Source organism: Gymnoscopelus microlampas (assembly GCF_963454915.1).
Source record: "Gymnoscopelus microlampas genome assembly, chromosome: 3".
Lineage (NCBI taxonomy): Eukaryota > Metazoa > Chordata > Actinopteri > Myctophiformes > Myctophidae > Gymnoscopelus > Gymnoscopelus microlampas.
Window position 1 is genome coordinate 3,943,567 of NC_139940.1, and position 15,340 is coordinate 3,958,906.

General features: G+C 39.4%; 1 protein-coding gene across 1 annotated transcript; it reads right to left on the reverse strand.

Moving 5' to 3' along the window:
• Positions 1–5,326: 5,326 nt before the first annotated feature.
• LOC311039215 (ependymin-like) lies at positions 5,327–12,987 on the reverse strand (the record flags this gene model as incomplete). The annotated part of the gene is made up of 6 exons (XM_084048886.1): positions 5,327–5,465; positions 7,103–7,190; positions 8,118–8,304; positions 11,370–11,504; positions 11,952–11,986; positions 12,918–12,987. The coding sequence occupies 6 exons, from the start codon at positions 12,985–12,987 to the stop codon at positions 5,327–5,329; spliced, it is 654 nt and encodes a 217-aa protein (XP_083905012.1).
• Between the last annotated feature and the right edge of the window lie 2,353 nt (positions 12,988–15,340).

A 15,340-nucleotide genomic window follows, 5' to 3' on the forward strand; every position in this document is an offset into this window, starting at 1 on the left:
AAAATATTTCACCGGAAGGAAAAAAAAAACATTGGTTGCTCCACTGCGCCCTCTACAGATCTGGTCAATGGATTTTTTTCTATTGACCAGAGCTAGACTAGAAGCAGCTTCAGGCAGCGGGCTCTTTAAATCCTCTTTACACCCTACAGCTGATGTAACGTTACACCGTACGACATGGACGTTTAGTCGAGTTAACAGTGTTGTCAGGGAGTTAAAACTACTAAACTACATCATATCACGTGACAGTAGTTAGAGGAGAAGTGAAATATCTTCATAAGGAACAAGCTGTTTGTTTGTTTGCATCCAAATATTCTCCATGCGGGTGAGTTTGCTAAAACACTATTAGCTGCTTAGCATTAATGTTTACATTAACATTAACATATAGGCCTAATAGAGCTGATTTGTGTACTTTGTATTGTGTTATTTTATTGTGAGAAGTTATGGTAGAGCACAAACTAGTCATAATAAGATATAATTAGGTTCGTGTGATGTCACTATGTGCATTGAATATGTTGTAATGTGCTGTGTTTGGTTGTGACGCAACATACAAGGCTGTGTGTGTGTGTGTGTGTGTGTGTGTGTGTGTGTGGGTGGGGCCCGTTAAAGCAGTGGTTCTCAAACTTTTTCGTGCCAAGGACCCCCAAATTGACACTTATTAGCCCGCGGACCCCCATTTGAAAAGATATGCCAGGGACCCCCATAATAGAAGATTGTTACGACTCTAGCAGTGATTTTCAACCATTTTAATTTCAAGGACCCCCCAGTTTGACATGCATTAGGCTACGGACCCCCATTAAATGGCATGTATGTCTCTGGGACCCCAATTTATATTGTAAAATCAATGTTAATTTAACTCTGAGAGTGTACAAATGGAACCAAATGGACCCGGCTATTAGGGTCCATTTGGTTCCATTTGTACACTCTCAGAGTTACAGACCCATAAGGGTCCATTTGGTCCCTGTCCATCATTTAGCTGGGGACCCCCTGGAACCCCCTCAAGTACCCCTGGGGGTCCCCGGACCCCACTTTGAGAACCAATGCGTTAAAGGACAGATATTTGTATTATTTAGAAATTGAAATGAACAGTAATTATTAAGGTGCTTTGTGTCAGTGTGTGCTAGTCCCATTCTTGTATACATATTATTTAAAAACAATGTTTTAACAATGTTCTGTTGGGTTGTCACAGCCTACACATGTCATTGTATGAAACCTCATAGTTATTTAAACTCTCACATGTAAGTTTATGAATAAAGAGCATCAGCTATCATCATTAATACAGAATCTTTATCAGCTGACTGATACCTACAATGTTTCCAATCCCTGTCATGAGAAAGACTGTGCTGCCATCTAGTGGACACTGGGCAGAGTAGAGTAGATCAGTGTCCTTCTGTAAAATAAATCACTTTTTCATCCTCGTCACCCCTGAATTACATCGTTACTTTATAGCACCTTACATCATGTCATATTACTTACAGTTACAGTTTGTCATGAGAAAAAACTTGAGAGAATATCCGTTTCCATTTTGGACAGATTGAAAAATAACGTTATATACTTTAAGTCTAAACACTTGAACCTCAGCATCCACTATTCTGGGGGGAACATTCCCCAAAAATAGCAGATCTACAAGCTCACATTGAGTCGCGTTATGACGCGCTGTGAGTTTGTAGACATTCGGTGTACTGTAGATTGTCTGAAGTGATATTGATAAATGCCAAATGTGATCAAAGTATAACTAGGCACCTACTATATGAGAAACCCTGGAGTAGATAAACCATTCTCTCATTAAAGGGACATTATTTAACATAATATAGAAATATTTCACCCTGCTTGCTCAGCATTAATTGTTTCAGTAAATTAAACCATCTCCATTAAAAAAAGAAATAAAATTGTATTGCCTACTCTATTCATATTTCTATTGTAGCCGTTAGTTATGTGTTTGTTTAAAAATGCCACCGGATAGACAGGACCATATAAAACAATTGGGCTGTGGCAATAACTTTTTTAATTAATCACATAATCGAGAAGCAGGTTTTTTAACTATTGTGTGTGTGTGTGTGTGTGTGTGTGTGTGTGTGTGTGTGTGTGTGTGTGTGTGTGTGTGTGTGTGTGTGTGTGTGTGTGTGTGTGTGTGTGTGTGTGTGTGTGTGTGTGTGTGTGTGTGTGTGTGTGTGTGTGTGTGTGTGTGTGTGTATGTATGTATGTATGTATGTATGTATGCATATATATATATATATATATATATATATATATATATATATATATATATATGGTATAGTGCAAAAAATAGTGAAAATAGCAGATCTACAAGCTCACAAATCGTATTTGACTATTTCTTTCTTTCATTCTTTCTTTCTTTCCTTCTGTCTTTCTTTCTGATACTCAAGGCTGAATGTTGGAGGCTCTACAATGAGTTCAACCCCCATGACCTTTACTGACAACCGATGAAGTCTAGAAGAACACATCTCAGGGTAGGAACATGTTTTTGTTTTTTTCTCTTTTCTCTGCTGCTGCTGCTGATTGTGTTGTATGTTGTGTGATTAAGGCTGTTGCTGTATTGTTGTCATATTGTGTTGTATGTTGTGTGATTTAAGGCTGTTGCTGTATGGTTGTCATATTGTGTTGTATGTTGTGTGATTAAGGCTGTTGCTGTATTGTTGTCATACTGTGTTGTATGTTGTGTGATTAAGGCTGTTGCTGTATGGTTGTCATATTGTGTTGTATGTTGTGTGATTAAGGCTGTTGCTGTATGGTTGTCATATTGTGTTGTATGTTGTGTGATTAAGGCTGTTGCTGTATTGTTGTCATACTGTGTTGTATGTTGTGTGATTAAGGCTGTTGCTGCATTGTTGTCATATTGTGTTGTATGTTGTGTGATTAAGGCTGTTGCTGTATTGTTGTCATACTGTGTTGTATGTTGTGTGATTAAGGCTGTTGCTGTATGGTTGTCATATTGTGTTGTATGGTGACGGTGTGTATTAATGAGATTCAAGCTGCTGTTCTATTGTCATATTAGGACACAATGACTGGGTGTCAATATAACATGTTCATGCATGTAAGGTCTTGGTCAACTGACTCTGACACAATGTAGCCTTTGATATTCCAGATGTTCAATTTGAATTGAAGGCTGGTGTGAATCTATATTATGCCTGTTGTGTTGTGACATTAATGTACAGTATGCTACTAGTTGTGTTGTTGAAGGTATTGAGTTGTGACATTGTATGTTGTGTTGTGTTGTGTTGTGTTGTGACGTGACATGGTACAGTATGCTACTAGTAGCTGTGTTGTTGAAGGTGTTGAGTTGTGACATTGTATAATGTGTTGTTGTTGCCAGTGGTGGAAAAATTAAGTAAACGTAACAATACCACCAGGGTATTGGTATTGCCAGGGTGGCTGTATTGACCATATTCACACGGTGGCCATTTTGGAATTTTACATTGAAAGTGCCACCGCCGTGGAAAGCGGGTTGGCACTTCATTAACTTAATGGCAATATGGCCTCTGTGTGAATATGGTCTAATGGTTCATATTAATGGCTTGGTGGCGTCTAAAAGCTAAAAAAGCTAAAGCTCCTTACACACCGGGGGCGAATAATACGTTTTTTTTTAAAACCTTATAAAGTCAATGCAAGCTTCCACGGAGCGAAAAAGCGTCTTTTAATTATTAGGAACGAGTCCGAATTTTGCGTATATTCGCATATAATCGCCGGTGTGTAATGACCTTAAGTCAGTGGTTCTCAAAAGTGTGAGAACCACTGAGCTAAGTGACAAGACTAGACCTGACATCTGGACTTTAGGCCAACGATTATCCAGTCAAACCCCCACATGGTTCAAACATACTGTACCTGTATCAGAGCATCTGATTAAACATGACATCATTATTGATGACCTGACAGCAGAGTGAATGCAGGCCAGCAGCTTTTTATTTATTATTGATTTATGGCACAATGTCACACGTACATTAATGCTTCAGTGCACATTCATAGTAACCTATTCAATCCAAGAAAGCATCTGTGTTATTTTAGAATAAGTGCGGGTCACATGCACACAATTTGTATTAATAATTAATTAAACTACAAAACATCAGTAACAACAACACACTCTACCAGCCTCCAGTGGTGGAAAATAGCAGATCTACACGCTCACAATGCCTTGCGCTTGTAGATCTGCTGTTTCGAAATCTACAAAGTAAAGTTTTCAAATAATTGTAGTGGAGTAAAAAGTACAATATTTGCCTCTGAGATGTAGTGGAGTTACTGGAGTAGAAGTAAAAGTATTAGAAATTGGAAATACCCGAGAGTCAAGTGCAAATACCTCAAAATTGTACTTAAGTACAGTTCTTGAGTACATGTACTTAAAGACGTATGCCAAAATCCATTTGAAAAAAATGCTTTTCACTGTATAAGGTCAAATATTGATATGCGATTAAAATGTGATTAATTGCGATTAATTAATTACAAAGCCTCTAATTCATTTGATTATTTATTTTAATCGAGTCCCAGCCCTAATACAGTATATATATATATATATATATATATATATATATATATATATATATATATATATATATATAGCTAAAATCTAAAATAACACTGATGCTTTCCCTTTTTACATATACTGTAGCAAAGTACATTTTGAATTCCGAACTTTTACCTGTAACAGTATTAGAGTATTTCTACATTGCAGTATTGATACTTTTACTTAAGTAAAAATTGTGAGTACTTTTCCCACCACTGCCTGTCAGTGAGCAGGTTCCCTGGGACAGTGTAATGAACACATAGGGTCACGCCATCTCCCCCAAACCCCGCTTAAAGAAGTAGCTCACCCAAAAAAATGTCCTTATTTTCTATCAATTAAACACCCCATGCATGAAGCCTCGACGAATTCATGGAGATTGTGGTTTTGTCGCATGCCTATAAGCCAATAATTTGATGACCGGGTCATTAGTCAATAGGAGACTCATCACTACTCTTTGGGTCCACCGGTAGCAGTCAAATTAATGGCTTTGGAATGCAATAAAAAAATAATAATAATAATCTCCATGAATTCAAGGCTTTATGGGGTGTGTAACTGAAAAATAAGTGATTTTTGGGTGAACTACCCCTTTAATGTTCCCTGTACCTCTCTGATTCTCATCTGGCAGACTACTGGTTTTGCACAGATGAGATACAATGCATGCATTACACCTGATGTTTAATTATACGTATTAATTAGAGCCGTTATACGTTCTACAAATCACCAAATGTTTTAACAATTAATATCAACTCCAAAGCGACACAAGCGGCAGGGCTACTCAAAAAGGCAGACAGTCTGAACAACAGGCAGAGCTGCTCACTTCCTCTTTAGGAACAGAGAGAAGAAGTCGGTCGCTGGTTCATCTCCGTCCGCAGCACTCCTCTCTACTTGCTGGCAGAAGTCTGGAACGTCCAGCTCTTGGGGGTCAGTAAGTCCAATGACCTGATTAAAAAGGCTGGACAGAACAGAGGAGTTGGTTTAACCACAAGAACCCAAGCGTTCCTGCATCTGGGCATGTGTCATAATAAGCTGACATTTAATGGCACAAGTAGGAGGACGTTAGTCTAAAGGCTTGTAGAACGACTGTTTTTTGGTGAAGAGATTTAGTGGAAAAAGAAGGGGACCAAGTATTAGACCCCTTGGGGACACCAGTAAATGACATATGTATAGTTTGAGAACCACTGATATAGAAACATACATTTTCTGTGATTTTTATTTTATTTTATATTTAATTATATGATATACTATATTTAATAAATACCGTTTGTTTTGCCATTTTCAAAAAAGTTTTATCACAGAATCAAACGTTTTATGGTCATGAATCATGATTCACCAGGACCCTGGATGGCTTGATTCTAGGCTTAAAATAATTGATATAATATTTTTGGAAATGTCAATGGGAAAAATGCATTGACTATTTTGAAGTGGAACCAGAAAATGGCCACCACTGCTATGCCCTATAGGGTTTAAGTTGAGTTTTATTTTATTAATTTAGATTATCAAATTATGTTTTTACACCTTTTCTCTCCCAATTAAGTCCTTATGACGATTAATTCCTCCCACTGCTTAGGTGTGTATGACAGAGCTGGTGCGAAACATAATTTCACACACCTGTTTATCACCTGTAAACCTGAGATGTGACTTTATATCTGATTCTGATTCTTAGTCGTCGACAAAAGTAAAACTATGACGAAAACATTTTGTCGACTACCTTTTTTCTCTGACGAAAACTAGATAAAAACTAAGCTATGATGACTAGAACTAAGACTAAATATATTGACAATTTCGTCGACAAATAAAAACTGGACTAAAATGTTAGTGAGGTACTAGCGGAGAAGAGATCTAGTAGAAATAAGACTAGTGTAAAAGACTCAAAACTGTGACGCGTTGTGAGCTTGTAGATCGGCTATTTTCAGCATGCAACCGAGTGTAAAATCGGCCATTAGGACCCCATCAAGGCACCGCCAAAATACATTATAGTCGACTAAATCAACTGTAGATTTAGTCGACTATAATCTTATGATATTTAGTCGACTGAAACTAGACAAAAACTAAAACATTTCAGGTGACTGAAATATGACTAAAACTAAATGGAATTTTATTCAAAAGACTATGACTAAAACTAAATCAAGATTTGCTGTCAAAATCAACACTGGTGTAACAGGTCGAGGTTGGCTAAATAATGTTCTGTACATATAGAGCAGGGGTCTTCAACGTTTTCAGGCCAAGGACCCCCTAGCTGAGAGAGAGATGAAGCAGGGACCCCTTACTCTATGTTGTATAAAATTGTGTTTCAGATTAAAGTTTTTATTTGCTTTTTATTTAGTCTGCTCTTTTTTCCCTCTATAGCCTCTTTGCCAAAAATAGCCGATCTACAAGCTCTCAACGCGTCGCAGCGCGAGGCGTTGAGAGCTTGTAGATCTGCTATTTTTGGCTAATGTTACCCTCAGAAAAGGAATTCTAGGGTTCAAGTGGTTAATGTAAAAAACTAAAGATCACAAAAAGATTTGGCAGACCCCCTGTAGTAGCTCTGAGGACCCCCTAGGGGTCCCGGACCCCCTGTTGAAGACCCCTGGTATAGAGTAAACGTACCTCACTAGGACCCAGCCATACGGTTTATATTGATAAACGGTAGACACTGGAATGCATCCAAACTCAGTGACAGTCATCGCGTATTTTCCTGGAGGGACAGAGATGGGAAACCAACGTGAGTAATATTACTTAGTTAGCCTGGTGTGTACAGTGGTATACACATGAGACAGATAGGCACACTATTGTCTTGAATTGCCATGAATTCAAGTCTCCATGGGGCAACTAATCGATAGAAAAAAATAAATGTTTTGGGTGAACTATCCCTTTAAGCACATATAGAATGTAGTTATTTTTTTTTGAAACCAGTAAACAACATTTAACATTGCTTATGTGATGAAACGGAAACGTGTGTAGTACCTCTGTTTTGTCACAAGATGGGGCACTTTCCTAACTTAAAGTGTACTGTGTATGGCTGAAATTAAGTATGTGATTTTTGGATGCAACCCTGGCATCTCTTGCTCTCTAACCCATTCATGGGCAACTGGCGGCCCGGGGGCCACACGCGGCCCCCACCTTCACTTAATGCGGCCCACAGGTTAATATGGGATTACTGATATATTATTGATTTCAGCTGTTACAATTCCAAACATGCAAACATGACCCACTTTAATTACGTCAGTCTATATTAGTAGCTTAAATGACTATTTTGTATGTATGTATTTGTATCTAAGTTCATAAAGTTAACATAAGTATAACTAAATGCATTTGAAACTAAATAAAATGTTTTTTTTCAGGATTCTAATTCAAAAATTACATAACAATTATTCACGATTCCAATTCAAAAATAGCAGATCTACAAGCTCAAAACGCGACGCGTTTTGAGCTTGTAGATCTGCTATTTTTGCTACTTTTGCGTGACATAGAATGGCGAAGTATGGTCTTCATTAATTTACAAAAAAGGTTAAAATAAGGAGATAAGAGGTCTGCCCGACAGTATATGCAATGTGGCCCTCTGGAGTGAGTGAGTGAGTGAGTGGGGAAATATCGTGGCCTTCTCCATCACCCCTGCTCTAACCTGACTTATCGGGCAGCGTTCCCCTCCAGCTGTTGATCAACAGACCCTGACCAGGGCCTGAGGAGCTGCCCATCACAGCCTGACCGTTGAAGGAGGCGTCCTGCGGGACCCCCATGGGGTGGAAGTCCGTCTTCAGAGCATGATGGGTGCATTTCCGGTTGGGCTCGTCGATCAGAAACACGGTGTGCTGAGGGATGACATTTATAGGAAGACAAACGGTCATATGCAAGGGGTCATCACCATGCTTTCTTGTGACGCACATGTCCTAATGTTATTTTATATATACATAATACAACATAGCAATAACTAACGCTAACTAACACTTTGCACCTCAAGTCCATGTCTATGCACTGTATACTGGCTGTATACATGCATCAATGCAGCATGGCCCAAGTTTTTTTGATTGATTGAATACTTTATTAACAGTTTGCCAAAAAAAAAGGCACGGTGGCACAGATTTATACAAAACTAAAAAAAGTGCTCCTCGGAGCACAGGTCTCCGCCAGGTCAGGTATGTTATTGTGGCCTCCTGGTGGCGCTATAACAGGCCAATGTGAAAGTGGTGGCATTTCTTCCTCAGCCTAGTGGGAATGTGCGTGTAAAATTTCCCGAAAATCGCAAGCTGAGTGCATAATTTGAGGCATTTTGTTCAAAACGGAGCAATCCTGCAAACTTTGGAAGCCAATCTTAGCCAATGAGGATGGAATATGAGAAATCGGACAGATCCGTGTTCATCACATAGATACTGTGTACCGATTTGCATGACGTTTGGATAAAATCTGTAGGAGTAATATAAAAATATTTTTTTTTGCACAAATCGGCCTCCTGGTGGCACTATAACAGGCCCATGTGAAAATTTTGGGGCAGAGGTTCTGAATTGCCATCCAGGGAGTGTGTGTGCACAGTTTCGCAGCGATCAGGCCAACGGTGCCGAGATTAGCTGTCAACAGACGGACGGACACACACACACACACACACACACACACACACACACACACACACACACACACACACACACACACACACACACACACACACACACACACACACACACACACACACACACACACACACGGAGGGACAGACAGGGGGTAAAACATACTCTCGCCATGCCTTTCGGCCTGGCGGAGACAATAATGCTAAACGGATAACCCAGATAAGCCCTCAGGCTCGTTTCCATTGAGGTTCAATTCATCGAGACATTTAAAGACAAACGGTAACATATAATAATATGCAAAACATCATATGTGTATGAGTAGTAATAAAAACATAAAGTTATGTACAGTAAACAGATGGGGGGTGAGGGGTGGTGGGTCATTTCTGGTGATGAGCTTAGACTTTTTACATGGGCCAGTTATAATTTGCAGCTTCCTGTAGGTGCTCTTTTAGAGCGGTTTTGAAGGAGGGTAAGGAGTCACACTTTTGCATGACTGTGTGTAGGACATTAGACATTCTGGTGCCATAGCAGTATAGAACAAATTTGACCCCATTTGTGTGCCGAAACTGGGTTCAGTAAGCAACTTTAATGATGGAGAGGGCCACTATATTTCCACATTCACTCCAATTTTTTTTATTGGAATCCTGAAAAGTAACATTTTTATTTCATTTCAAATGCATTTAGTTATACTTATAAGTCTTTGCCACGGTCAAGCACTGCTCTAATGTTTTCATGTTGATCTAATCAGTTCTTTATCAGCAGATATTATTATGAAGGACACATTCCACGAGGTATGTTTCATTTGTTATTTAATACTCAACTACCCAGATAATTAGTTTGCTTTTACCTACTGCAGGGGTCTTCAACCTTTTCAGGCCAACGACCCCCTAACTGAGAGAGAGATGAAGCAGGGACCCCCACTATATATATTACATACAACAATTGTGTTGCAGATTAAAGCTTTTCATAGATGTTGGATTCATGTTAATGTGTCTTTTCAGACATTTAACAACTTAAACCTTCAATACTTTCACTCTGTACTTGGTCTGCTCTATTTTCCCCTCGTTGCCGAAAATAGCCGATCTACAAGCTCACAACGCCTCGCGCTGCGTCTAAAGTTGTCCTTAGAATAGGGATGCTAGTGTTCAAGTGGTTAATGTACAAAACAATGATCCTATCACACAGAGATTCGGCGGACCCCCTGTAGCAACTCTGAGGACCCCCTAGGGGTCCCGGACCCCCTGTTGAAGACCTCTGACCTACTGGGTAACTAACTATTAGATCCTCACTAGTTAACTTGCAGTAGGGACTGAGGTGTCTATGAAACACAACTTCCTCCATGCAAACAGCAGTAACTATATGCAGCAGTATTGTGAAATGTTACACAGACACTTACGCAACCACACATACACACACACACATACACACACACACACACACACACACACACACACACACACACACACACACACACACACACACACACATATACATACACACACACGCACACACACCCACACATGCACACGCACACGCACACACGCCCACGCACGCACGCACGCACGCACGCACACACACACACACACCCACGCATGGACCCACGCACGCACACACACAGTGGTGTAAAGTAACTACGTACATTTACTCAAGTACTGTACTTGAGCAGATATACAAGCTCACAACACGTCACATTACGGTGCGTTGTGAGCTTGCAGATCTGCTATTTTCAAACATTTAAGTACTTTTACTTTTGGCACTGTAAGTATATTTTGATGGCAATACTTTTGTACTTTCACCCAAGTAACATTTTTCACACATGTCACCTTTCACTTGTAACAGAGTATTTTTATATTGTGGTATTTCTACTTTTACTTAAAGGACAACTCTTTGTTTTTTATACAACCACGGTTTATGTTTTAGCTTGTAATTAAAGTAAATTAAAGATGAGTATTCTTTACTGCTATTCTTACTGCTCTCTATAGTTTTTTGCAATATTTTTTACAGTGGGCGGGGGCATTCGGGCAGGTGGCTAAATATGTATTTTTTTACACAATATCCCGGCGATTTACAGTAGCTCTTCTAGCCCCCAATAACTCACATCTGGCCATCAAAGACCACGGGACATTTTTTTATTGTGTAAAAAAAGACATATTTAGCCTATATAGTCTTTTTTTTTTTACACAATAAAAAAGGTCCTGTGTAAAAAAATGAACACTCCTCTTTTATTTACTTAAATTACAAGCTAAAACATAAACCTTGGTTGTAAAAAAAACAAAGTTGTCCTTTGAGCAAAATATCTGAGTACTCCCACGTACCTCTCTGTAGAGCAGCAGAGCATCCATGGTCAGGGTCTTGTTGTCTTCTTGTCCCCACTCCTTGATGCGTTGCCTCTGTCCCAGAGCGTCGTACCAGTACTGTCCATACGACCACAGCTTGTCATTCTGGGTGCTCTGAGGGAACACATCGATCACTTTGATCTGAGTCTATAGGGTACACTTCATTCATGTCATCCATTATTAAAACATTTAGCGATAATCAGAACACACAAATGGCAGATTCAAGCTCCACAACGTGTTGCATTGTGAGCTTGTAGATCGGCTATTTTCGGTATTTTTAATGCGATACATACCACTGTACGACAAAGTATAAAATAGGACTTAAAAGGATTGCAAGTCACACTGCATGGAGACTTGAATCACCCTGCATGGAGCCAATAATTTGATGATCAGCGGTTCCGGTAGGAGACACAAAAGAGAATCTTTGTGTCTCCTACCGGAACCGTTGCCGGTCATCAAATTATTGGCTCTTGAATGCTTGTAGATGGGCACTTTTCTGTGTTTTTATGCAATACATACAGTACCACACACAACATAGTGTTGAAGAGAAGCAGCACTCACCACAAAGAGTGTTCCAGTCATAAGAGCTGGACTAGCTGTGAGAAGAAGAGACATGTTAATTCACAATGAAGCTGCATGTTTCATACTGTGAATTAGTTGTTTTTATTCTACAACGATGAAGCTGCGTGGCTCATACCGTGAATTAGTTGTATTTATTCTACAACAATGAAGCTATGGCTCATACTGTGTATTTGTGATGGAGTATACAGCAGAATATAACTACACATTCCTAGAGTAATACAGCCTGTATTACTCAAGGAATGTGTTATATTACACCTGTATTATACAGGTGTAAACCAGGTGTGAATAGCTTCTTATAAATATGTGTTTTTCATGAATTAATGCCTAACTTCTAATCTAGAATTAAATGAATGCCTTACTTCTAATCTCACACATCGCTTGTAGATGTAAATATTTTTGCTATCTTTGAAACTTTTTTGAATAAGAAAGCGGTTAAGTGTGTCTGTGGGTTTTATTATAGCACCAATTTAGTATAAAAAAAGTATTGACAAGAGCTTGTGACCAAATAATAACTGTGAGTTGTGACGTGTTGTGAGCTTGTATAGATGTGCTATTTTGACACAAAATAGACTAGACTAGTCAACTGCATCAAATGAATTGCACGTCCTATCGGCAAAATGTAAACATCTCATGATTTTATATATGTAATAATTATGTTAAATAATCTGTGATCACAATTAATTACATTTGTCTATAAATATAGAAACAATTTTGACTGCATATTGTATTTTGCTTCTACCCTGACAAAAGAAAATCTAAATTTGATGACCTTGCAGCAGATGTATGTTTGTTAGAGAATTAAGACAAAAGGTTTGGCATAATGTATATTCATTTGCTCAAAAAACAATTAGTGCATGTTTTGGCAGAAAGGTTGCCGCTAGAATAGGGATACTACTAGTATTAAAAGGATATCAATACGTATAAGTTCAGTGCTATTGTACTCACAGCATCGATGAGGCTGCTGGGCCAGACAGGACAGAGACAGCAGGCTCAGCAACACAATGAAGTTCCTCATGTTTCCTCACACACACAGCGTAGCAACGTAGAAACACACACTCACACCTACACACCTACACACACACACACACGCTGCAGGGTTAATGTCTGAGTAGCCAGAGCCTCTTCCTTTATAAACAAGACACTAAGGCGCTCCAGATCCGGAGCAGGTGCCGGTGTTTATTTCCAGCCAAGGTCTTTAACCCATTAAGACCGGGAACGCATCGGTGTAATTTTTTAAGATTTCTTTGGCGATTAAAAAAATAGCAGATCTGCAAGTTCATAGCGCGGCACCGAGTGCCGCGCTATGAACTTGTAGATCTGCTATTTTTGAAAAAAAAATAAGTGAACATTTTTGCAAATCTTTGAATATATATTTTTTAAATCGAACGTTTTTAACTCTGTTACAACTTCTGGGGGTCTCTGGAACAAAATGTTTTGAGATGGGGGGGTCCATGGGCAAATACATACAAAAAAAAACCTGTTAGGATTTAGAAGACGTTTGTAGAATCCAGAAGCAAAGGTTTGAGTTACAAATGTTCGCTTTAAAAATATATATTTTCAAACATTTGTACACATTTTCCATGATGTTTCTCAAAAAATAGCAATTTCTGCAAGCTCATAGCGCGGCACTCGGTGCCGCGCTATGAGCTTGTAGATCTGCTATTTTTGAATAGCCCGAAGAAATCTTCAAATGGCACACACATGCGTTCCCGGTGTAAATGGGTTAAGGACATGGTGATAAGAGGCAGTAACACAGCATGTGACTCTGACAGCATGGGTATCATAAAAAACACATTATAGTGTAACATAGACTCCGGTCCATGGCCTCTTTGCACCGGCTTCCTGTTAACTTTAGGGTCCATCTCAAGGTCCTGGTGCTCACTTATTATATAGAGCTCTGCATGGTCAGGCCCCAGAATACCTAACCGACCTGCGGTCCCACGTTATGCAGTGGTGTAAAGTAACTAGGTACATTTACTGAAGTACAATTTTGAGGTGCTTTTACTTTACTGGAGTATTTCCAATTGTCTATCCACAAGTTTCCTAGGGCATCGTGGGCATCACTTCCTGTGGATTTGATCAGGTACTGTATCAGGGATCACAAATCGACAGAAAGTGATGCCCACCATGCCTATAGGAAACTTGTGGATACTTTTACTTCTACTCCACTACATCTCAGAGGCAAATATTGTACCTTTACTCCTCACACAGTCATTTGCAACACAATGGCAAGAATAGGAATACCACAATAACGCAATGGTGACTATGAACCAGCAACATATTCCACGTACCCAAACCTGTTGGAGGCTGCTTTTCCCACCAAACTGAAATCTGCGCTTAAACAGCAAGGCTACAGGCTGTGTTGTTGAACACATACAAAGCTCGTAAAAATGACACGACTCACTTGCCCAGGTGGTGTCAATAATACCAATCACCGTAATAGTAACAAATTTCAGAATCACTGCGATGCCTGTTTCGGATTCCGCACGTTAAATTATATTAATTCATTTGTTTGTCTATTTTCTAACTGTAGTATTACCGTGCGGTACATGAAAACTCCTGTTACAGTCATGGATCAACTTCAACCTGGTGTTTGCACTTTCTCCATTTACGATCCGTACATCTATATAAACGTTCAGATTTCAAATATAAAGTGCTTACCCCATGGCCACGGATGTTACAATTATGCACGGGACTCTCAAAAGTACCCGTATATTCTGTATTGTTCAATAAAAAGCATTTTAATCCGATTGGTTGCCATTTTCTCATAAAGTTTTAATGTATCAGAGTGCAATACACCTCCCAACCGATAGGGTCACACAGTTGAAAGCATATGGAGAAAATGTGGCAGAAATGGCCACCAATCAGATTAAAATGCTCTTTTATTGAACAATACAGATGATACGGATACTTCTGAGAGCCCGTACATAAATGTAAGATCCGTGGCCATGGCATAAGCACTTTATATTTGAAATATGAACGTTTATGTAGATGCACGGGCCGTAAATGGAGAAAGTGCAAACACCAGGTTGAAGTTCATCCATGACGGTCGTGACAGTCGACCGTCGTGTATCCATGGCTATACTCCCGTGTTTTTAGCTCATTGAAATAATGTCATGCACATTTTTGCAGTGCATAACCTACTGCAGGCCTTGTTTTAGAATAGATTTTGAAGCTCTTGCTCGTGAAATTATCGATTATTTTAAGGGGAAAAGCCGTCATTTAACATGCAAGTCAAGGGGTGAGAAGCAGAGATTGCCAGGCGCTGCCAGGCCTGGGTGTGACTAACTTTGCGCCATCAGTCACAGAGTGGAGTGGGTGGGGCTTAGCGAAGGGTCCATTGTACAGGCGTATTCTGTTCTAGCTGC